The sequence below is a fragment of the Drosophila obscura genome, unplaced genomic scaffold (genome assembly GCF_018151105.1).
Source record: "Drosophila obscura isolate BZ-5 IFL unplaced genomic scaffold, ASM1815110v1 contig_200, whole genome shotgun sequence".
In the NCBI taxonomy this organism is placed as follows: Eukaryota; Metazoa; Arthropoda; class Insecta; order Diptera; family Drosophilidae; genus Drosophila; species Drosophila obscura.
Window position 1 is genome coordinate 6,479,400 of NW_024542791.1, and position 22,802 is coordinate 6,502,201.

Here is a 22,802-nt window from a genome sequence, read left to right on the forward strand (position 1 = left end):
ACACTACCCTAATATGATATATACAGAGAAAAGGGTACCCGCCAGCCTCAAATCTGTTCCAACGTTTTACATAATACACTATATATACAGAAAATGATTGTTAAAAGTTTAATTTAATGGAAAAGAAAAATATAAAAAAAAAATGTAACACCAGTTGTTTTATTTCAAAGGCGCGCCTAACAGGCTTGCCTGATATTTTAATTTCTGTAGCCGTGAGCTTTTTTGTGCACCAGTATCGAGTTGCGAACAAATTTCAATGGTAGATGACTTTTATTGGATATGAATCACCACCAATAATAGCTTCAGCATACAGAGCGCAACCCTAGGTAACGGTGTAATCTATTTTAGTAGTAAATGGCTATCACTATATTCATATTAGTACGTTTTGAAATTTTAAATCCGATTTGAAATATGCTTAGGCGCGAACTATTTTTTAGTGCAAGAGCTTTTCAGGGCTGCGTTTGAAATCTATCGGTTAGCCATCGCATAGAAACGTACGGATTGGGTGGATGGTTGTCAGTGTGAATCAGCTATAAACGGATTAAAATGGCCAATTATATTATCTAAAGATGATTTATGGAGCAATCAAAACAATTTTCACAGCCTCCAGGCGTCCATAGTGCGTCATTCAATCAGCTTATCGATTGTCGGCCAAGCAAGCGATGCGCACTATCGATATAGACGCCGTCGATACTTTGAATGCGCGAATATTCACGGAAATTCATTCGTAAAATAACTGTCCGCAGCAACGGTTTGTGTTCAATGTAAGTAGTGGGTGTTATTAATTAAAAATTAAAGTGACGTAAATATTAGCCAGCGCTATACATTCACAAGGTCTCCAGGCAGATAATAGAGGAAGGCGTTGTAACTTCCGCGTGGCTCTTGCATAATTTACAGCTGTACAAACGAATTGATTCGAGTTGCAAGCGAATAATTCTACTTTTTTTTTTGGGGGTTGATTCGGCGGGGGTTACATAAACTCGTCCTTGTGTGTGTATTTAAGAGTGGGATTTCTGTACAAGTGTGAGAGGTTGTTAAGTAAATATGAGTTCGAATTTTCCAAGTGCAAAAGTTAGCAATGAATTGTGAAATTTAAAAATAACCTGGAAGTCACATTTTGCCATTGAAAAAGAGAGCGTCGTGCGAGATGATTACATGAGCAGTAGAGCGAGAGAGAGAGAATGAGAACATTGCCCGATCATCACTCTCTTTCGCTTTGGCAAAAAAGAATATCAGTTCTTGGAATTTTTACTCGTGCTTCCCAGCTCCAATAAGCCCGCCACGTGGTGGCTAAACGAGTTATCTGCTTTCCGCAAAATGCCACTTAATGTTTGTAGCAAAAGAAGATTTCACCTTTGCAGGAGTTGGTTGTCTTATGTAACATTCTGTGTGGAGAGGAAATTGCCTGTCCTAGTTTTCATTCATCTCTCTTGCTCTCATTCTCTCTCGGCTGCCGTTGGCCTAGGGAAAGTGGTTTTTCACACACACGCAGCTCTAAATGAAAAGTTCTCTCTTCAAGGCCACCACCAAATCAGATGTTGACATTGTTGTTGCCTTTCATGTAATCTGTCACCCCCACTGCTTGCGCGTGTAGGTAACTTACTCATTAATGCACCCAAGGTATGTGAATATAGGGTGTGGAATTTCCAAAGTGCACTCTGTAGAGAGATTAAAATCGGGTGACCACATTACAAATGATCTACCAAGCTGGTCTCGCCCTCTTGTTTTCGCAAAGAGAGAGAGAGAGAGACTGAATGCCTCCCCCTATATGAAATCACCTTGTTTCTGTCCAACGGCACTTTGTACTCATGCTCCCCCTCTCTGGCAACACATTTTTTTGTCGCGCTCAAGTTCAAATAGTTGCATGCAACGCAATTAGCCGCCTGGGGAATGTTGACCATAACATAGACCCTGCTGATCCATCGCTTTTTGTGCGACAGTTATATAAACAATTCAAAGTTTTCCATTCGACGAAGTTAGCCTGTTGCTGAGCAAAAAAATTAATTCTGACGCAATGAGTAATTCTCGCACCGTCGAAAGTCAGACGAGGCGAAACTGCGAAAGCGTGTGAGAGCCAGAACAAGCGATAGAGGGCAACAACATGTGACCAGACGTCTGTCTGAAACTTTTTTGAGATGTTATGCATGTGTGGGATGTCTGCGTGTGAGTGTTTGATGACGTTGAATGGAGCTCTCATGGAATTTTCAGATGCGGAAGGGTGCGCGTAGATAAGCAAAAAAAACCACTTAGATAATGGCATTGTATTCCAATTAGAATTTACCTTATCGGAGAGACTATACACCCGCCTAATGCATTTTGAACAGGTTCTAGTTTCCGCTCACTGCTTATCACCTGTTTACATAACGGGGCAATGGGACAAAAACTTTTTTCGCGGTCCCCACTAATCATTGATTTTCTTTCTCTTCTGCGTTATAGTCGAGTCCGTGTTAACACATAAAGCACACACACATAATCCATAATGGGCGTTCCAGCTGGTGATGTTGAGAAGGGCAAGAAGCTGTTTGTGCAGCGTTGCGCACAGTGCCACACCGTGGAGGCTGGTGGCAAGCACAAGGTTGGTCCCAATCTGCATGGTCTGATCGGTCGCAAGACTGGCCAGGCTGCCGGTTTCGCATACACGGACGCCAACAAGGCCAAGGGCATCACCTGGAATGAGGATACCCTCTTCGAGTACCTGGAGAACCCCAAGAAGTACATCCCCGGCACCAAGATGATCTTCGCCGGTCTGAAGAAGCCCAATGAGCGCGGTGACCTGATTGCCTACCTGAAGTCTGCCACCAAGTAAGGCGCCTCCCCAAAAGGAGCCTCTACTTTCAATCACCTCACCACCCACAACAACAGGATGTATTATTGTGTTCAGTCACAATCCAACAGCAACACCAACAATATGAACAGCAAACAAAGCAACAATTACATACAGACCTAAAAACTACAATTATGTTAATTATAAAGTTTAAATAGGACAATTTATTATTTAATTTAAATAAAAAGTGGAATACTTAATTTAATGCTGAGGAAACTTGTGACAGCCACGTAAAACAATAAAAAATTAAATAATAACAAAAAAAAACTGAAACCTATGAAAGTTCTATGGGAAGGGAGGAAATTAATTCATTTTGCAGTGATCTTTAAGTCCCAGTTACTGGCATGAGACTAAGAGTAGAGTGGGGTATTTTGGGAATCACTTAAAAGTTCGTTATCTTAGAGCTGTCCAGATTCTGCTATTCGACTTTTTAAGGGAGCTCCCAACTCTTAATCAGACACATTGGATCCATAAGACATAAAGAGAAATTTTAGATTTTCAAAACGATCTCTTTATCATGAGACCAAAGTTCCACAATCAAAGAGAATTTTTTGAATGGAAATCTAAATCTCTCTGATAGGGTTTCATTCAATCTGGTTGAATGGAAACAAAGAATACTACCAATTCCGAACTGCTAATCATTCAGTTGGGGTTTTCAAATTCTTGAAAGAGAAGCAAGAAATATTACTCAGATAACATTTCATTCAAGCTCCATTAATAAAGAGAAACCCCACCCACATCACGTGCTACGATAGTGGTAGTATGATCATTGCTAACAAACCGTAAAGAGAGGCCCGTAAGGTAGTTTAGTCCCAATGTCGCGTGCCCTAGCTAACAGCTGATATACAACACTTGAACTATGGAACACTCTCAAAGAGAAAACAAAGCATACACTATGAAATAGATAACAAAAGAGAGCACAAAAATTATTATAAAAACGGAATTCCTCTCTTAAAGATTAGCCCATATGTTGATTATACAATAAGAAAACTATGACTGCGTCGAATACCTTCTCCTTCTCTTAATGATTACTGATATCACACAATTATTTTAGAATAATAAACTTTCGATTTTCAATATATTTCGCTAGTTTATGTATATTTTTGTATTGTTTTACACTCGCAAAAATGTGTATCATACATTTTAATAACAATTGGTTAATGCATTTAACATTTCCATTTATGTCTATTTGATTTAATTTTTAATAAAAGAAATACTTGATAGGTTCTTTTTACAATATATTTTCGATTTCTTTAGTTTTTTTTTGTCTTTGTTTTTTATTTTGTTTTGTGGGTGCGCTGAGGCGATTATAATACAATAGAAGTGCATATCATCTGGTTTAGAAGAAAACTCTGTACAGCGGCGCACACATAAAAATTAAGAACACAAATAATAATAACAACAAAATAGGTAAACAATTAAATGGAACAATCGTAGAGGATCTGTATTTTCTTTGCCACTATTTGAATTGTCTTTTTGGAATGCCAACAAAAAAAATCAAATTGTTCTCTCAATACGTTCTATAGGGCTGGGCTTGGGGATGGGACTAACAAGAACTTAGTTTAAGCAGGGAACAAACATGCGCTTAAATGTAGCACGAACAAACATCATGTTTAAATGTGGAGAGAGGAGAAGTGGAGGATGCCCGGATGGGGTTCGCATGGGATGGTGTTCAGGTGTTGCTAGGCGGTAGCATCAGTCCCTCCACAACTCTTATTGTTGGTTAAGTTTTGGCAGGCTGGCGGCCTGGCTAAAAAATATGTATGCAAATTTTGTTGTGTCCTTGTGCATGTGGATGTTATGTTGGATTTGGGAGGCCTTAGGCCTTGCCAGCAATGGGTGCAGCACCTTGTTTCTGGTTCTCGTTTTCCTTCTCCAACTGCTTGCCCAGGTATTCCCTGATAGATATAGAGAGAAACATTGAATACATCGAATTTCGAATTGATCTTGAGATGGACATGGATATGAATTTGGGGGTATGGCATGCATATCACAACACCTAGAGGTGGATGTATGGGTAGGAATGAGAGGTGGCGAGTCGAGAAATCGTACTAACCAGTTGTGTACCATCAGCTTCTGCACGGCCAGCAGGGCCTCGTACCGCACATTGGGATCCTCGTGACCCAGATGCTGCATGACAATCTGTTTGCCGCCCAATTGCTCCAGGACACTGAAGGGAGAGATTCGATCAGTCCAAGTACACCAATAGATGATGTTTTTTTGTTTTTCTTACTGTTTGCCGCGGGGATAGTGACGCACATACTCTCCAATATCGAAGCAGGCAACGGATAGAATGATGGCATCCTTGGAGGTCTCTAGCAAATGTACCAGAATGCGCAGCAGTTCGTAGTTCTTTTCGTTGAGGCGCTGGGCATTCTCGCGCCAGAACTTCGCCGACTTGTGGACCGGCGACCATTCCAGACGGCCGCTGCGCACCTCAGTGGCATACTCATCGTAGGAGCTCAGATCCTGGACCGAGTTCTGCAGCTTCTCGCTGAGATACTCCACATCGGCGGTGATGTCCTCATCGTCAAAGCGACGCTGCTCCAGTATGGACAACTGTTTCAGCACCTTGCACTGAACCATGGCAATGCAATGGTCCTTGGCCACCGACGTGTCTTCGGGCTTCTCGATCAGATTGCGGAAGACAGCGAGAATAATTCGGGTGACCTTCTCCTTGGCACAATCGCTCAGTATATCGGCCAGTATGGGGATCACACTGAACTTGTTCATCTTGGCGGCCAGCAGGGGGTTGAAGGTCAACACCCACAGGCAGAAGATCAGCTGGTATTGCACCTATGAATAAGAAATCGAATTTAAATTGGCACAAACAATTTACACATTTCAATTTCAAACTCACCTGAAAGTTGACGCGAGTCGACAGAATGCGAATCAGAGTGCTGATACCATCCACACCCACAAAGGCGAATCGGTACTCATCGACGCGCAGCATCATCTGCAGGCAACGGGCCACCGACTGAATGTACTCGTTGTTCTATGTAGAGGATTTTGAAATTACAAACGGATTAGTCGTGTCTTTTGGGTGGGCTCTGCTACGCTGTCATGATTGTTAGCGGGGTTAGTTATGACGATACTCGGCATCAGCTGAAATCTACACATTTTTCACTACTAGCTACAACAACAACGAATTACTACAAGCTACGCACAATAAGAGAATCTGAGAATAACACAGAGAGTGAGAGTGGGGTGGGGGGGATTGGGTGGTGACGACACATATAGAGAATTGTATAGATTTTTGTATATCCTTACACCGTTTGATATTTTTTTCCTTTCTTTGGTTTTTGTTTTTTTTTTGGTAATTGTTGAATGCGGGGGAGGGGTCATGTCTAGAGTATTTTTTGGGGCTTATTTAGTGTACTTTTCACCAGCACCAGTTTTGGGTTTACCGTTGCGCACCATCTTTAAATGATTTTATACACTGCTTGACAACACTGCTTCCTCGGCCATACGGATGCGCCTTCTCCTGCTTTGCCTCCTCACGCTCTTATTAGTTGGTTAGTAAACAGTTACGACTCCAATAATCCCACACAAACACACGGAACGCAGTCGGTGGGTATAAATCGAAATTAATTGAAAACAGTTGTGTACAGCAGCCCAACACCCCATAAACCGTACAAGTTGTGGAAGGACGGACAGACATTAGGATGTTAATTTTGATGATAGAAAAATCATCTGCAAGATGTTCGCTCTCAAATTGATGTAGATAAATAAAGAAAAATAAACCGTCTGAATGTTGCAAGATTTATCACTTTTTCAAATCGAATTTGAACACTTTCTAAAATAAACAAGAGCTGGCGAAAGTGTATTTTTTATTATAGCACATATTGAAATTCTATTTAATTATTTTTTCTGTCAGAGCCACAATTTTTATTTTTATAATTCTTCATTTATCACCAAAGTCAAAGCTTTTTCTTATATTTTTCGAGTTTCTAAGCTTTTGTCCGCTTGCAAAATTTTCAATTTGGTAATTGATAAGAAAAAATCCCGTTATTCTTACAGACCTCCATCGACTCTGCTCCCGTGTATGTGTTTGTGTGCGATTATTTATCAGTGTTTGTGTGTGTTTTGCATTGTATTTGTTGTGTGTTGTGGGTGTGTAAGTAAATGTTTGTTTTTTCTGATGGTCGCAATTTTTGCATTTTTTTTTTTTGTTTTCTGTGATTTGGAATACCGGTATAACACATTTGCCTTCCTGCTGATGCGCCTGCTCGTTGCTGTTGGACACCTGCCGATAGCTCTCGTTGGACGAGACGACCAGCTCTTGCTGATGCTGCTGCTGGAGCTGCGCCAGATTGGGACTGTACTGGTGGCCATGGTTGTCTTTGTTATTGCCATGGAGTCCGTGTGTGTGCACGAGTATGGTCTGGGTCCGCTTGGCCAGCTGGGCCATCTCTTGCAGATAGGATGTGCTCTGGGTCGGGGGCAGTAGGGGGTCATATATTGTTGTGGGGGGATCGGATCGGATCAGATCAGATTATCCACAGAGAGACGGGGGACGTCGATATATCGAGGAGTTTAATCGATATTGTTGATGGTAAATTGCATATAAATTAAAATACATTGGTTCAGAGAGAAGTTCAAGAGTGCGGCAGAACAAATTGTAAAAATAGATGGACAAGACAACAAAATAATTAACAAAATGATCGACCTTCTGTGGTGCTGTGGTGTTGACACGTGACTCACGAAACGGGAACGACGACAGCACGGAATGATCGGGATGAAAGTGCCAGACAATTTCAGTATTATGGTATACACGAATCGAATGAAATTTGATGACAAAATTCAGGATGCGTAATGTTGAGCCTTCAAACAACGAGCTGTTAAAGTTGCAGTAATTTGCTCATTTTTAGAGTTTTCAAGGGGTGGGTGGTTCGATGATGAATGTGCATTGTGTGACAAAAAGTCTTCAAAAAAAAAAAAAACAAATTAAAAAGGACAACGTAGACTTGCTCATTTGTAGAGTTTTTCTCTAACGAGTGGATCGTAGAGTTTTGTTGGGGGTCGTTTTAGGGTTGGTCTTAATTTAGTTGACATATAAGTAAAGCAAGCCAAAAATTCAAAGCATTCACAAAAACATATTATTTCGAATTAAACAGAGTTAGGATTTCAGACTGTTTTTTGTTTTTTTAGTGGTTTAGGCATTGACAAAAAGTGTATTGATAAGTCGTTAGTCGGATTTCAGTTGGTCTGACTGCGAAATATATTTTTGTTATTCCTATCAGAAATTTTCAATTGGAGTCGGGGATTTGTAAAAACTGCCATGCTCTTCTCTCATGCTATAAAAATTAATTTTAATAGGATGGGATCATGCCGAGTAGCAGCACTATGAGGAAAAACAAACAAAAAAATAGTTTGCACTGATTTGGGCTCAAACCCAAATGAGGATTAAATCCGGGAATATATAGGTGCAAAAATAACTCTTATTTCGAGTGCAGACATTGCTTAAAAAACGCTATATACAACAGCTGGAATAGCCTCCACACATGCACTTGCCAGGCACTCTCCCTTTCTAACCATGCACTGGGCAATTCAAAATTAATCAAAAATACAGATGGACACTCACATTGCTGGCCAGTTGGTCCTTGAGGAACTGCAAGTAGAAGTTCAGGTCTGACTTGGGCATGGTCTCATGACCCCAGCAGGCGAACTTGGCCAGAATCCGGGACGCCATGTTGACAATGAAGCCATCCTGACGATTCAGTAGGTTCAGGAAGGGACCCCAGATGCACTGCTTTAGCTTGCCAGCCGTGTCGTGAAAGAGATCGACACGTGAGCGATCCTCTTGCAGCAAATCGTCCAGCAATACGAGAATATACTGAATGGTGGAGTCCTTGGACAGATGCGAGACTAGATTGAGCAGAGTCTTGACCACCTGACTGGAGTTCTGGGCCAAGTAGGCAGCGCGTGATTTATCCAGTGCGCTGATGGCACGGTAATCCTCCTCGCTGATCATCTGCGACTGCATATAGGGGGCCCAGTTGATGGCTTTGGTGCGAATGTCGGCTGCTTGTTGCTGCAGCACCGAGGTGGCAGCAATCATGTCTGGAAAAGCCCAATGAAAATCGCACAATTAGGGGCGAGGTGAGGGTGCTGCTGAGGCCACCCTCACACACAGTCGAACTTCGATTTTTCGCAGAGGTCGGATCGGGAAAACTTACCGATGTTTTCCTCGGGCAAATACAAAGCGGTAGTCATTGTGCTGGCTTGTCTAAACAGATGGATCCTATGCAAAATGGGGTGTCGCTCTGGAGCACAAATTCGAGCACAGAATTTATGAAAATTTATTAAATTTACCGAGTGATTTTCACACTACTACGACACAGAAAATTCAGCTGACTTGGGTCTTGTGACTTACATGCAGTGTGGCCACTCTTTTGCAATGCGCAGAGAGCTGCCACGCTGTTATTCGATAGTATTGTTTGACTTGGCGCACAACAGCACACTGTTGGGATCATAAAAATAAACGTACAGACAAATTAATTTATAACTTGAATTATAATTATATTCAGCTAACCGCAGAGTGTCACCTGTAAAATTTTCTTCCTTTAAATCAATCTAGAGATGTGACCTACATCGATATTGTAATCGATAGTGAACTATTCAACTATGCAGTTCACATTTCAATGCAAAAAAAAGCGTTGCAATTTCAGGAATCCCAATGCAACGCCGTTTCCCCTTTGTGAGCAAGGCGAACGCTATCACGGCGTCTTTACAGGGCTCTCTGTGGAGATAACAGATCCTGCCCAGACGAAGGCGCTCCATGACAATGGCTGCTATGGAAAAGGCAGCAAGTCGCGAGGTGGACCGGCATCGGGCGATGAAGACGAAACCCTGCTTCTTGGACTGGAGGAGTCTTGTTTTCTGGCCTACTACTTGGAAGTACTCGACATAAAGAACCTGTTGGGCACCAGTTTGGACTGGGAAGGATTCCTGAAAGCGGCTCAGGATCTAAACGATAGATTTGTTGAGAATTTGGCATGTTATCTGTATTTGAAATCCAAGAATTGGGTAATCAAGAGTGGAATCAAGTTTGGCGGAGACTTTCGTAAGTAATTGGAAAACAATGCACTTTTTATTCTAAAGTTGTGCCTGCCTGTCCTTTCCTGCAGTTATCTACGAGCAAAGTCCGAGGAATTTCCATGCCAGCTTCTTGGTCGTCGTTCAGACTCCCGCCGATCTGGATTACTACCAGCCAAAGAACCTGAAGGGTGTCCAACGTGTGGCGGAAACGTCCGACAAAGATGTACTCCTGCTTACAGTCGGTGAACCCAAAGAAGATGCCTCCAGCATGGCCACACCCGAAGCGCTTAAAGAAATTTCCGTCACGGAAACAATTGTACGTCGCTTCAATTATTCATCATTCGTGCAAAGTAAACAATAATCATAACCAAAACTACTTATGTAAGGACTAGAGTTTCTCCACGCGATGCTTCTTGGGTATCCCAGTGCTCCGATAATCTGACCGCTCCTGCAGATAGATCTTCCTGCATTCCTCCTTGAAGGCATCGTTCTGATACCAGAGCGTTAGGCAGTCCCTCAGAGCAGAGTTCTCCTTGCGACAGGTGGCCACCATGAAGATGCTGCTGGTCTTGCAGCACTCCTGAAAGTCTGTGACTTCCTTGGTGCATAGCTCTGCCTTTGCCCGGTCTCGCATTATCTTGGGTATCAGCACCTCGACCTCAACCTTGCGCAATTTTGTGTCATTCGGGTCGCCTAGCATTCGAGTTCCTCGTTAATGGATGGACAACTTAGATAACAGCAAGAACTTACCGAGTCCATGGGGATTACGTGGATCAGCCTGTTGTTGTATAAAGCTCATGTTTTTATTTTAAAATATTTTAGTTCTGTTTCTTTTTGTTTTGTCAATGATGTGCCAGCTTAGTGTGACCGTATGTAAAATAAAAATACCAAAAATACCAGATTGTTTTTAGAATTCGTACCAAAGAAGCCAGTAAAGTAACCCAGGCGCATTTTTTATTATAAATGTTGCATTTTAAATGCTGAAAACCTAACTAGATGCATTATAATCGGTCAGGCTCTGGGCACTGATGGGATCTAGGTTGCGAACGCCGTCCTTGTCCACGACAGAGACATTGAAGTTCTTCAGATTGACGACCAGGCGCTTTTGAATCTCCACGATGCACTTCTTGAAGATATCGTATGCCTCGTCCTGGGTAATATTGGCGTGCCAGTAGCGATCGTAGATGCTGGAGCAGAACATGGCACCGTAGCCATGACCGGCGTAGTTTAGAGACTTTGCATTGGCCAAATAGTCGATGAAAACCAGCTCGGGACCCTCAGTTTTATCATAGCTAGTGGAGCGAGATCATATTGGAGTTCTAAAATACGCTTTATCATTGATGAATATGGGAACTTACCCAGCGACAAACATGAAGACCTGGTAGGGTGTGCGACTGCGAAGATACTCAGCCAGATTCTTGCGCGTAAAATGGGCTGCCTCCCGCGGGCTCAGGTCGTAGCCATTGCGCATTTTGTACAGGGCAATATTCTTCGAAATAAACTCGGTAAACTGCTCGGTGTCGCCCGACTCGCCAATGGTTGAAATGAGCAAGTTGTCCGATACCTTGTGAATTTTGTTCTGATCTGCAAAGGTAAAAGTGTCGCCCACCAAATGAGACACAAGCCGCCATCAAATTCATCACTGCTGCTCACCTTCTTTCATTACGATAATGGAACGGGCATGAGTTGTGTCGGCCGCTAGCATAACAAAATCGGGACCCTTGATACCCAACAGCGTTTCCATCTTGCACTTGTTAATATATACTTTACGGGTTTCTTCTAAAAAGTTTTCAAGTTGTTTTGCCGGATGACAAGCATTTGTTAAGACCAGTGTGACCGCGGGTTTATCGGTAAAGTATACCGTCTGTCCCTCGGAAATATCTTATAGTATTTGAAATATACTGTAAATAGACCGGGAGAAATGTCGGTATTTTTTGTGCGCTAAATGGAGTTTGGCGGTCATTTGAAAATGGTATTTTGATGGCGTTGGTGGTGGTGTGGATGGTGTTCACTGTTGTGTTAATGGTGGATTCCATTATTAGCAAAGCTTCCATTATTTTTCCCTTTGGGAACATGCGGCTCACACCACGAAAAGAAGGGGAAAATCGTTGTTGTTGTTCAAAAATACCAGTATATACCATGATAAAATAAAATACTTTTTGCTCAATTTGGCTAACAGCGAGTTGGCAGCCCACCAATGTTATCACCATTCCATTCACAATTTCACAATTTTGATTTAGATTGTTTTTAATTTATTGCGATGCAGGCTCCTCCTCCCGAACACTGTCCTGGCGTTGAGAGCGAGCAGGCTGGACAGGTGAGTGCCTGTGCCGGCTGTCCCAATCAGAGCATATGCAGCGATCCGAACAAGAAGCTCGAGGATCCGGGCAAGGCTCTCGTCACCGCTGCTCTGAAAGATGTCAAACACAAGCTTCTGATCCTCTCCGGGAAAGGGGGTGTTGGCAAGAGCACCGTCACCACCCTGCTGACACGGTACCTGGCCAGGAGTTGTCCGGACAGCAATTTCGGTGTGCTGGACATTGACATCTGTGGGCCATCGCAGCCGCGTCTTATGGGCGCCCTGGGAGAGAATGTGCATCAGTCCGGTTCGGGCTGGTCGCCGGTGGGCATAGACGACAATGTGTGCCTGATGTCGATTGGATTTCTGCTGGGCTCTGTGGATGATGCCATTATTTGGCGTGGACCCAAAAAGAATGGCATGATTCGTCAGTTCCTGAGCGAAGTGGACTGGGGAAATCTGGATCTGCTGCTGCTGGACACGCCGCCCGGCACCTCGGATGAGCATCTATCTGTGGTTTCCTATCTGAAAGATGACAATGCACCCGATGCGGTGCGTGCCATTATTGTGACCACGCCGCAGGAGGTTGCTCTGCTGGACGTACGCAAGGAGATCAACTTCTGCAAGAAGCAGCGCATACCCATTGTGGGTGTGATCGAGAACATGAGCAGCTTTCGGTGTGGTCACTGCGGCCACAGTTCGGAAATCTTTCCAGCCAAAACCGGCGGAGCTGCAGCCATGTGCGCCGAAATGGAGGTGCCTCTGCTGGGCTCTCTACCCCTGGATCCGGCCATAGCCAAGGCATGCGATGCCGGGGAGGATATCACATCGATTAAGAATGCCACCACAGAAGCCCTGGAGGGTATTTGTTCAAAGATTATGGGTAGCTTTAGGTAGATTTAATGGTTTTGTTAATGAATATCTCTGATCGGAGGAGGTCTAAAATGTCGTAAAAAATATTTGTAATACAATTCGAATCTTCTAATCATTCGCTGGTGGCGGCGAGCTGGGTGGGCTCTGTAGCGACATGTCCGTGGTTAATCTGCAGGTGGCATTCGCTGCTTGTATGGCCTGGGAGATGGCTGTACTCTCCATGGGTGGTGCGAATGTTGTATCTCTGCCTGCTCCAACTTTCGACACCTCCAGCTGCTGCTGTTGCTGCTGCTGCGGTATTTCTGGCGATTGATTCTCATCGTTCTCTGGCGCCATGGTGTTGGTCGCTGGGACAATGGTATTATCCGGAGAAATTGTATTTTCTGTAGCCATGGTGTCTGGCATCATTTGGCTGGCAATTGTCGCACTCATTGTGCCGATCATGCGTGGCGGTTGCTCGGGCAGCTGTGGCGGCACATTCAGCACTGTGATGGTGTCCGTGCAGTCATTCACCTTATAGATGCCCACCAGATGATTGGCCAGCTCAAACATGTTCACGCGCAGCGAGACGATAATGAACTGAGCATTTTTCGTACGCTCCTGCAATAAATAAAGAACAAATTTAAGGCTTCTCCCAATGGTTTCCCTTGCTGCTGTGAACCCACCTTTATGTAGTGCGCCACAATGGAGACATTCTTGAAGTCCAGTGCCGCATCGATTTCATCCATAAAGTACAGCGGCGAGGGCTTGTAATAATGCAGGGCAAAGACCAGGGCCAGAGAGGACAATGTCTTCTCACCGCCAGAGAGATTCGAGATATATTTCCAGCTTTTCTTGGGCGGCCGGACGGTGAAGTTGACACCCTCGGTAAAGGGGTCCATTGAGTCGACCAGCTCCAGTTCGGCATCGCCGCCCTGCGTGATCATTTGATACATTTCCTTGAGCTTATGCGTGATGATGCCAAAGCCGTCCATGAACTCCTTGTAGCGACGCTTGCGCACCTCTTCGTACTTGTCGCGCATCTCGTTACGCTTCGAGGTGATGTCTTCGAGCACGCGCACGCGATCCAGATAAACGTTTCGCTTCTCATTGAAGTCCTTGATGCAGTTCAGATTCGGTTTCTTCTGCAGCTGCTCCTCGAGCACCGTTTCCTTGTACTGCATATCGCTCAGTGCCTCCGCATTGAGTTCCTCTTCGGTTAGTTCCTTGAGGGGCATTAGCGGCTCCGTCTCCCCTGGTATTTCGTTGAGCTTGAGCGGCTTCAGTTTGGCCTGATAGCCAGGTATTTCCACATTGACCATGCGGTCAATGATCCCCTTTATGTTCTGCACTTTTGTATCCATTTCGATGCGGTCAATGTTACGCTGATTCTCCTGCTTGCTCAGCTCGTCGATTTGCTTCTTCAAATCCGATGATTGGCTCTTGGCATTGTCTATGGCCTCGGCCGCCTCTTCGGCTGCCTTCTCTAGATCCTCCTTATGCTCCTGGAACCTTTGTCGCTGCTCATTTAAGGCGCGCAACTTCTCCTCGGCTGTCTTGATGTTCTCCCTCAGATTATTGTTGTTCTCGGTGATCTTTTCAATGTTCCGCTCCGCCGTGCTCAGGGCCACATTCATGGAGCGAATATTGGAAGACAGTTTCTCGATTTGAGCGGCAGTCTTCTTGATCTTTGCCTCCACGGGCTTCACATTCTCATTGCGCAGGGCATTGTACTGAGCTTGAATCTCTTCGATTTGGCTGCTCATTGCCTGCTCAGACGACAGCGCCTCCTCCAATTCCTGCTTGGCGGTGTCTATTTCAGCCTCACGCGACTTGACGGCACCCTCGTCTGTGGTCTTTTTCATCATCTTTTGACGCTGCATATCGCACTGCTTCAGATTACTGGCCATCTGTTGCTCCAGCGATGTGATGCTGACCTCCAGACGTTTGTACTCCGCCTCGTTGCGCTGCACCGTCATCTGAAGTGTCTGCACTTCCCGCTCCAGGCGACCCTGCTGCTCTTGGCAAAAGTTGATTCTCGTTTGCAGCTCCTGCGCCTGAACCTGCATGTCCTCCAACGCGGCATTCTGTGATGTCGAGGTGTTGGCGCTTTCAGCCGTCTTCGTTCGCACTTGGGTGCCCATTTTACCTCGAAGGCATGTCTTGCCACCGCCAGACATTGTGCCTGTCATCTCAATCATCTCGCCTCGCAGTGTGACCACGCGGTAGCGTTTCCCGCTATAGCCGATGCGTGCGCCCTGCTCCAGGTCCTCGGCCACAAGTGTGTCCCTCAGCGCAAAGTAGAAGGCAACCCGTACGCGGTCATCTTCGAACTTCACCAGATCGAACAGACGGGGAACGTTCTCTGGCCTGCAATTGCATTTAGATAGAAAGGTTACCTGGAGCTTATGGGATTCCTGTCGAAAACTTACGTGTTAATCATGGAGACATTAAGGTCCATAATTTTATCCAGGGTAATGAAGGTGGCCCTGCCAACATTGTGCTTCTTTAGGGCTGCAATGCACGCCGAGGCTGTGTCGTAGGTATCTGTCACAATGTTGTCCAAGCGACCGCATGCTGTGGATATGGCCACATCATACTTTGCATCGATGCCACCCAAGTTACCCAGACGTCCCAGAATGCCAGGAATATTGCCCTCCATTTTCTGACGCATTAGAAAGTCCAATACTTTGTCATTGGAACGCTGGAACTGCATGTTTCTCGATCGCTCGTTAATCTAACGGAAGAGAAAGGGAAGCGAAAAAGGAGCAGAGAGGTTAAGACGAGATCAGCAAAAGGAACAGCGTCAATCGAATGCAATGCCTACCTCATCCCTAAGTTTTGTACATTGTGTGGACAGATTGCGCTCCTCCTTGGTCAGCTTTTCCACCTCCGCTGACTTGGTGGCGATCTCTGTTTTCATTTCGGGAATACTTTGCTTCAACTCAGCCACTTTGTTCACCTTCTCCTCGAGACTCTGCTGTGACTGTTGGTAGGAGTTCATCAGCGACTCGTATTTTCTGGTCTCAGTTGTCTCCACTTGCTTGAGGATCTTCAGCTCGGATTCGTGCACCTGCAGCGCAGCCTTGGCCGAGTTCACCTGCTCCTTGAGGCCCACCAGCTCGTCGCTCAGCTTGAGGCGCTTCTCGGTGAGGGGTTCCGTTTTGTTCTTCAGTTCATTCATTTGTTTTTCCAGCTCCTCATTAAGCGTCACTTTATCCTTCTCCAGACGCTCCAATTTTATGTTACATTCCTCAATTTCACGCTGATTTCTCTCTGGCAACGTACGCAAATCCTCCAGCTCCTTTTCGTTCTTCTCAATCTGGGCCTTGTCCTTTTTGCGCTGCTTGTTGGTGTTCTCCATGGTGCTCTGGACCTCCGTGCAGGCGCGCTCTGCACTCACAAGCTTCTTTTTGACTTGATCTCTCTGCTTCACCAGGGATTCAAATGCTCTGAAAAATGGTAGATGCATAAATATTGGGGTGAAAAGTGCATTTGCATATTTATTCCTTACTCTATTTCCTTTCTTATGATCTCCTCCTTCTCGGCGCGTTCTTGCTTGAGCGCATTGGTGGCCTCGTCGTGCGCTTTTAGTTTCTCGGCACAGCTCTGGTGCTCTTTGGTGTGCTCCGCCAAAGAGATCTTCTTTAAACTGATGGACTTTTGGTAGACCCAAGATTTGGTTCGCACCAAATCGTTCTCCTTTTTCAAGTACTCGACGGCCTCATTGAATGGCTGCTCCAGATCCTTCATGTCACGCTCGGCCAACTTACAGCGATTGTGCTTCTCTGTGCGATCGTCGGTGAGCTGATCCACGCGCTGGTTGATCTGTTGCAGTGGCCGAATATAGCGTTGGGTGCCCACAATGTCCTCCAGGTACTCCAGCATACCCGTCTCGTTCTCATTCAGACCCTTGGGCTTCATCATGGCTATGGACTCGACCTCGCCCTGCAGAATCAGGAAACGATTGTGCTCCAGGTCCACATGATGAGCCTTCAGCAGCTTGACCACATCCTTGACCTGAGCACGACGTCCGTTGATCTGATAATATGAGGAATTATCCGACATGGCCGTACGTTCGATGACAATTTCAGAGCCAGGCACCGTCTCGCAAGTGCCATCGCCCTTGTCCACAACCTGCTCAAAGTGTACGGCCACCGAGCAGCTGCGAAGATTGGGATACCTCGAGGATTTGTGAATGAGGGTGGAGACACGCTTGCAGCGAATGCGATTGGCCCGACAGCCGAAGACGAACATCATCGAATCGATTACGTTACTCTTCCCGCTGCCATTGGGCCCTATGATGGCCGTAAAACTCTGATGGAAGGGTCCCAGGGTCACCTGTCCGGCGTAGCTCTTGAAGTTGTGGTTCACAATCTGTTTGATGATCAGACGCGGCCCGGTGCTCTCCATGGAGCAGTGGGGCGGTATCGGCGGCGGTATGTATATATCCCCGATGCGTGTGCCGCCTTCTTCATCGTCAAATACCATGGCATCATCCAGCGCGTCCATTGCGGCGGCGTCGTCGGCTTCTTGTTGGGCCCGCAATTGCTGCTGTCCTGTCATCTGGGCCATCCGATATTGACCGCTCTTGCGTCCACCACCAGCTTTCGGAGTGCCGGTGATGGGACTCATCTTGTTGTTTCTATAGCTTCTATTTTAAAGAATAACGCAAAAAATGCTTCAATAATGCGCCAATATAAACCAGTGTGACTGCGGAATTATCTAAAAAATATACCGTCTGACCCTCAAAAATATACACATATATACCTATTATTTTCATAATATACCGTAAATAAACCGAGTAAAATCATTTTCATCAATTTTGATATTCGATTTAACATTACTAGCTAGTTAGGACTTTAAAAATTGAAAATATCATTTTATCAGATAGAAGAATCAATTTTCTACAATCTGGCTTGTTTTAATAACTCTCATGTATGGGTTTTTTTTATAAAACAAGGCTTGAGCAACGAAGAAAAACAAAAATATTCTACACGGTAACTACACGCTGTACATATTCTACAAATCAGTAACATATTTATATAACAGATGAACTAAATGACAACTGAATTGAAAATGGTAAACTGTTTAATGAATGATTTAAGAAATTTACGATGAAACCGGCATTAATTGTATTTGATTATTTATTTCAACTTAAACATATTTATTACTTATGTTAGTGTGATTTGAGTGTGGTGGTTCTTTTTAAATGAAATCACACAAGCATGCGTTCAGAGCTTTTATTTCAAAATAACAATCATACTCTAAGAACTAAAATAGCATCTAGACAGATTCAAATTTTAACGCCATTTTGCATGTTAACCTAACAGTGGACGATTTTTGGTATTTTTCCGCTTGACACACACCCACAACAAATTATACAAACATGCATATTGAGAAGGGACGCGCGCCAGAATTTTTCAAAAGCAGCAGCAGCAACAAATGGGAAGCAAGTCATTGATACGGCGGCATATTTGTTATAGATGTGGCAGGCACAATTTTAAAGATACGATGAAACTAAAAACGCAGTATCGTAGAGAATGACCAGATTGCCGAATCTGAATCAGATCGGATCTTTATTATAGCCAGAATAAAGATATTAATTTTCAGTTGCTTACCTCGACACTCTCTGCGGTTTAGACGCTACTCATTCTCTTTCTCGCTCGCCCTAAATGTAAAATATTTAAAATTTTGCATAAATCGTAAGCTCAAAAATGTATATACTGACTGAGTACGGGTATAAAAGTAGAGTCGCGTCGAAAGAAGCGACTCACACGTTCATTGACTTCAAGGGCAGGCGGGCAGAATTGCCCGTGCCCTAATACGAGCGAGAGGTAGAGAGAGAGCGATGGCAAAGCGAAGGAAAGAAAGAAAGGCGCGAGATGAAGAGGCGAAAGAGAACGGCTGCATAGGTTGCTGCCGTTCGTGAGCATAAATATGTATGTATGTAGATGACAAAGTTAAGCAGTGGCTAGTATAAAAGACGAACAATAATATATATTTACTCTACTGCTGCACCACTTGACTATGATCTACGGATTATTTGGTTGCGTATCCAAACATTGCTCAGTTTTCACATTTTGGCAAGAATATCATTTTTGTTTAGTCCTTATCGCGACATTTTGTAGGTCGGTGCCGCATCGCTTGCTCGTCTTCTTCAATACTTCTTATCAGAGCCCTGCATCTGCTTCACTTCTCCTCTTGTCCGAACAGTCAGGTGCGATTCATATTTTTCTTCCTCATTTCGTTAATCTCCGCTTCCAAGCCTTTGTAGCGCTGTTTGAGAATCACTATTTTTTTGGCATTCAAATGTTTTGCGCGTTAGGATGTTTTTGAAAAAATCCACCAAAAAGTTGACTGTGTATCAATGTTATTTCGAACAATAAGTCATTTTCCTCACAGTCAGAGCTAGAGATGGGCCTCTTTTTTTAGGCTCGGCCCGAACACGAAATGAAATTCTTAGGGCCGAAATGGCCCGGCCCGGTCATATGTTGCAAGGGCCCGGCCCGATATTTCCAACAACTAACAATTGCATAAAAATACACTTATAATATTAGTTTTTATTTCTTAAATCTAAATAAGTTACATATTTTTATAAAGAAATTTTGGTTTATCTAAATTAGCGCTTGTTAGCCTGATGTGGAAAAAACGTGCCCTCTCGTTGCTGAGCTAGCAGGAATGGCTAATATTATTTTAGCCAACATTTTTAGTAAATTAAGGTTTTTGGTTTGCTCCTTGTCCTCTTCTCCAGGCTTCCGTGGGCTGCTCTTCGTTTCCTTTCCACTTTCACTTTTTTCATTGCGACTTCGTTTTCCCTGCGACCGGCGCGTTCTGGAGTCAAATTTGACCGTGAATAAATGTTATTTCGAACAATAAATCATTTTCCTCACAGTCAGATCATTTTTCCATGTTACATTTATTATAAAAAATGTTTTAGCTTTTTGCGTATTGAATTTATTTCAGCAATTTCAAATACTTTTCCATAGACATTAACGCGCTTAAAATAAATGGAACAAATTGGAGCTGTATCTAATGCATTAGCAAAAAGAATTTCATCAGGCTCAAAAATTGTGGTTTCCATTTCACTTTCATTTGATATAGAATAAGTAAAATTTTGCCCCAATTCGGATTTTATTCCTGTTTCAATGTTAAAGCACCACCGATTTTTTAATGAAACCAGCTATTGAGCTGCATTAGTCCATATACGAGTTTAATTGACTTAAACCAATTTTCTAGTGGATCTTGGCGAAACATGTTGGTCATATTTGTCAACTTCCATTGTTTTTTTTTGTTGTTTTCGTTCTTTTCGCTCTTGAAACACACACAAAATATCTTTTTAGTCGTTTTGTTGTTTTGGTCTGCCAGAATAACTGGACTTTCGCCGGTTGCTTTATTGGGTTTTTAGCGAATTGTGGATTTTCGTTTTTGGTATGTGGGTTGTAGATCCACTTTGTCCATCTGCAAGGCGGCACTGGCGACTCCATAGCTGGTGACTCCACTGCTGGCGACTCCATTCCTGGCGAATACTGTAACTGTTCCATCTTTCCTTGTTCCTGGAGTGGCGTCAACAGTGGCTTCTGTGATTGCGCAGACCACTGGCTGATTTCAGTGGAGCACATGGTTATCTGTGCCCACATTCTCTGGAACCTTCGAAACGAACGCAATTGAATTGACTGCTGCTCATGCAAGTTCTTTTTACTCTGTCTATTCCTTATCCAGCTTCCTCTGGAACGCCTGAATCTTCAGTCGATGCTCCTCTAGTACCATTTTTTCCAGTTTTTGATCTCTTCACGATGCTGCCGCATGAGTTCCTGTTAAAGTGAAGCCAAAACAAAAGTATTCATTAAGCCCAATGATCAAATATATCCTTGATCATATATGTATATCATCCCAATTAAATCCATCAGCGAGCTCCCTCTCTCTCTCTCCTTCACTTTTTGCCTTTCCACTTCTTGTTCCAATTGGAAGATTAAAACCCAACCCGCCCAACTTATAAATATGTATGTATGTACATATGCATGAAAATAAGTGTACATACATATGTATGTCTGCTTCCCCATTCACAATACTAGCACACCTCCAAATAAAATACGAATTGAATATAATAATTGCATTATAATAATGATCCGATCGACAATCTGGAAGATATGGTCATTCCTTGCCCGTTTTCTCGGTGAAGCAACACGTCCTTTGTAGGGTAGGGCAAAAGGGGATCTCCATTTTGATAATATATAGCGATCATTGACCGCTTATCACTATATTATATCACATATCACATCATATAGAGTCCATATCACAATATACCTACTGTAGCAATTGTTTATTTTTGACTCGTGCCACGCTCGCTTCGGTACTTACAAAACGAATGAGAAGGATGCCTATATAGGCAAAGAAGGAAAAAAAAAGCGCGTATGCATATGTGTGCATGTATGTGTGTATGTATGAACAAGAAGGAACGTGTGAGTCGCTTCTGGGGACGCGACTCTACTTATACCCGTACTCAGTCAGTATATAAATTTTTGAGCTTATTATTTTTTAGAATTTTAAATAAAAAAAAAAAAATATTACTTATTACATCTTTTTTTACTATAAAACATAAAGCAACATAAAAAGTTGTTTTAAATTATGGTAAAAACATAGCATCATCATCTGATAAAACTGTTTAGTTTTATTATCATTTGTCATTTATTTATAATTTCGCCGTAATTAAACGTTTTTGGAAGTTTCAAGCTTTGAACTTCAACTTTTAATGGATAAGGATAAGGTATGAGGTATGACGTCACAAAATCTAGAGCTTTCAAGAAAAACCCCACCTCACCACATAACACACCATAATGGATTTGATTTCAAATTTTAACCAATGATATTCGGGGTTTTAACGCGATTTTTAGTTTCAAGCAATGAACATTTTTAAGAAAAAACCTTCCAGGTAATAAAATCAAGGCATTTTTGTAACATCTAAATCTAAAATTTGGATAGTGGATCGAAAACAAAATAAGAGATAGGTTAAGACTTCCTATATTTATTCCATACTAATAGAATAATATAAGTCAATTTTAATAAGTATTTTGTAATAAACAATAAGCCCCAATTCATTTAACTTTTTTCGTTAACGAAAACCATACCTTGATTTTATGTACCTTGAAGGTTTGTTTTCAATCAATTTTCATTGGTTGAAACGAATTCAGCGAATCAAAACAAACCGTTCATGGTATATTTAGTCCCTCGGGCCAGGATGAGTTCCTTACGAGGCCCTTAAATAAAGCTTGGCCGTTTTAATACTGGGGCCATAACCCAGTCCAAAGAGAGCACTCAAAACGCTCTCCCTAGTTATTATCGCGTGAACTAATCCGAAATCGCAACGAGTTGGCAGCACCACAATGCAACGTTAAATTCAAATTTAAATTTAAAAATCAAGCAGATCGATTTGTTAGCTAAAGAAAATAAATTGTTGAAAATTAATATTAATTAACGCGAAGATGTTCTTCAATGTTAATATTCATAATATTTGGCAAAAGAATTGGAAATAATATCCAGTTAATATATATTAAAAATATTTTTGTAATGTGATGGAAAAATTACTCTATTGAAGAGAGAGAAAAACAACAAAAGAGCTTTCTCTAAGGCGCTCGGTATCCACTAGCCTCTATAAAGAGAAATGCCCAAATATAAACATATATAGCCAGGCCTGCATCCCACAAGACTTCAGTCACAATTTGGCTTCGCATCGGCTTTGTGCGGTAGCGGAACAACTCGGCTCGGCGCACTTTCAACACGTTTCAT

General features: G+C 43.1%; 7 protein-coding genes across 9 annotated transcripts; 3 read left to right on the top strand and 4 right to left on the bottom strand.

Annotated features, from left to right (window-relative positions):
* Nucleotides 1–660: 660 nt before the first annotated feature.
* Nucleotides 661–3,091, top strand: LOC111077910 (cytochrome c-2). Its single transcript, XM_022372378.2, has 2 exons — nt 661–764; nt 2,437–3,091. Exon 2 carries the CDS (start codon nt 2,480–2,482, stop codon nt 2,804–2,806), a length of 327 nt encoding a protein of 108 aa, XP_022228070.1. The 5' UTR covers nt 661–764; nt 2,437–2,479; the 3' UTR covers nt 2,807–3,091.
* A 990-nt stretch (nt 3,092–4,081) lies between these two features.
* On the bottom strand, nt 4,082–9,200 carry LOC111077906 (V-type proton ATPase subunit H). 3 transcript variants are annotated; one of them, XM_022372371.2, is made up of 7 exons: nt 9,004–9,198; nt 8,409–8,887; nt 7,017–7,256; nt 5,685–5,819; nt 5,058–5,620; nt 4,881–4,994; nt 4,082–4,722 (listed from the first exon to the last, which is right to left on the bottom strand). In XM_022372371.2, exons 1-7 carry the CDS (start codon nt 9,038–9,040, stop codon nt 4,644–4,646), a joined length of 1,647 nt encoding a protein of 548 aa, XP_022228063.1. In that variant the 5' UTR covers nt 9,041–9,198; the 3' UTR covers nt 4,082–4,643. The 3 variants fall into 3 exon arrangements, with proteins under 3 accessions (XP_022228063.1, XP_022228065.1, XP_022228064.1); XM_022372372.2 differs by lacking the exon at nt 4,082–4,722 and adding an exon at nt 4,739–4,823 and having other exon boundaries at nt 4,892–4,994; nt 9,004–9,200; XM_022372373.2 differs by lacking the exon at nt 7,017–7,256 and having other exon boundaries at nt 9,004–9,196.
* A 144-nt stretch (nt 9,201–9,344) lies between these two features.
* Nucleotides 9,345–10,736, top strand: LOC111077907 (tRNA-splicing endonuclease subunit Sen2-1). The gene is made up of 2 exons (XM_022372375.2): nt 9,345–9,890; nt 9,955–10,736. The coding sequence occupies exons 1-2, from the start codon at nt 9,452–9,454 to the stop codon at nt 10,224–10,226; spliced, it is 711 nt and encodes a 236-aa protein (XP_022228067.2). The 5' UTR covers nt 9,345–9,451; the 3' UTR covers nt 10,227–10,736.
* On the bottom strand, nt 10,175–10,735 carry LOC111081893 (COX assembly mitochondrial protein homolog). Its single transcript, XM_022378051.2, has 2 exons — nt 10,616–10,735; nt 10,175–10,558 (listed from the first exon to the last, which is right to left on the bottom strand). The coding sequence occupies exons 1-2, from the start codon at nt 10,662–10,664 to the stop codon at nt 10,254–10,256; spliced, it is 354 nt and encodes a 117-aa protein (XP_022233743.1). The 5' UTR covers nt 10,665–10,735; the 3' UTR covers nt 10,175–10,253.
* A 63-nt stretch (nt 10,737–10,799) lies between the features above and the next one.
* On the bottom strand, nt 10,800–11,708 carry LOC111081892 (probable proteasome subunit beta type-2). Its single transcript, XM_022378049.2, has 3 exons — nt 11,519–11,708; nt 11,224–11,449; nt 10,800–11,157 (listed from the first exon to the last, which is right to left on the bottom strand). The coding sequence occupies exons 1-3, from the start codon at nt 11,607–11,609 to the stop codon at nt 10,854–10,856; spliced, it is 621 nt and encodes a 206-aa protein (XP_022233741.1). The 5' UTR covers nt 11,610–11,708; the 3' UTR covers nt 10,800–10,853.
* A 340-nt stretch (nt 11,709–12,048) lies between these two features.
* Nucleotides 12,049–13,135, top strand: LOC111077937 (cytosolic Fe-S cluster assembly factor NUBP1 homolog). Its single transcript, XM_022372442.2, has one exon. It carries the CDS (start codon nt 12,126–12,128, stop codon nt 13,059–13,061), a length of 936 nt encoding a protein of 311 aa, XP_022228134.1. The 5' UTR covers nt 12,049–12,125; the 3' UTR covers nt 13,062–13,135.
* Nucleotides 13,049–17,733, bottom strand: LOC111081895 (structural maintenance of chromosomes protein 4). Its single transcript, XM_022378053.2, has 5 exons — nt 16,531–17,733; nt 15,844–16,468; nt 15,449–15,753; nt 13,703–15,386; nt 13,049–13,637 (listed from the first exon to the last, which is right to left on the bottom strand). The coding sequence occupies exons 1-5, from the start codon at nt 17,649–17,651 to the stop codon at nt 13,146–13,148; spliced, it is 4,227 nt and encodes a 1,408-aa protein (XP_022233745.2). The 5' UTR covers nt 17,652–17,733; the 3' UTR covers nt 13,049–13,145.
* Between the last annotated feature and the right edge of the window lie 5,069 nt (nt 17,734–22,802).

Coding starts and splice junctions, on each gene's coding strand:
- LOC111077910 (XM_022372378.2), top strand. CDS start 2,480: ATGGGCGTTCCAGCTGGTGATGTTGAGAAGGGCAAGAAGCTGTTTGTG.
- LOC111077906 (XM_022372371.2), bottom strand. CDS start 9,040: ATGACTACCGCTTTGTATTTGCCCGAGGAAAACATCG. Junction 8,888..9,003: donor TTTGCCCGAGGAAAACATCG/GTAAGTTTTCCC, acceptor GGGCTTTTCCAG/ACATGATTGCTGCCACCTCG. Junction 4,723..4,880: donor AAGCTGATGGTACACAACTG/GTTAGTACGATT, acceptor TATATCTATCAG/GGAATACCTGGGCAAGCAGT.
- LOC111077907 (XM_022372375.2), top strand. CDS start 9,452: ATGCAGTTCACATTTCAATGCAAAAAAAAGCGTTGCAATTTCAGGAAT. Junction 9,891..9,954: donor CAAGTTTGGCGGAGACTTTC/GTAAGTAATTGG, acceptor CCTTTCCTGCAG/TTATCTACGAGCAAAGTCCG.
- LOC111081893 (XM_022378051.2), bottom strand. CDS start 10,664: ATGAGCTTTATACAACAACAGGCTGATCCACGTAATCCCCATGGACTC. Junction 10,559..10,615: donor ACGTAATCCCCATGGACTCG/GTAAGTTCTTGC, acceptor CTCGAATGCTAG/GCGACCCGAATGACACAAAA.
- LOC111081892 (XM_022378049.2), bottom strand. CDS start 11,609: ATGGAAACGCTGTTGGGTATCAAGGGTCCCGATTTTGTTATGCTAGCG. Junction 11,450..11,518: donor CATTATCGTAATGAAAGAAG/GTGAGCAGCAGT, acceptor TTACCTTTGCAG/ATCAGAACAAAATTCACAAG. Junction 11,158..11,223: donor GTCTTCATGTTTGTCGCTGG/GTAAGTTCCCAT, acceptor TCGCTCCACTAG/CTATGATAAAACTGAGGGTC.
- LOC111077937 (XM_022372442.2), top strand. CDS start 12,126: ATGCAGGCTCCTCCTCCCGAACACTGTCCTGGCGTTGAGAGCGAGCAG.
- LOC111081895 (XM_022378053.2), bottom strand. CDS start 17,651: ATGAGTCCCATCACCGGCACTCCGAAAGCTGGTGGTGGACGCAAGAGC. Junction 16,469..16,530: donor ATCATAAGAAAGGAAATAGA/GTAAGGAATAAA, acceptor ACCATTTTTCAG/AGCATTTGAATCCCTGGTGA. Junction 15,754..15,843: donor GTACAAAACTTAGGGATGAG/GTAGGCATTGCA, acceptor CTCTTCCGTTAG/ATTAACGAGCGATCGAGAAA.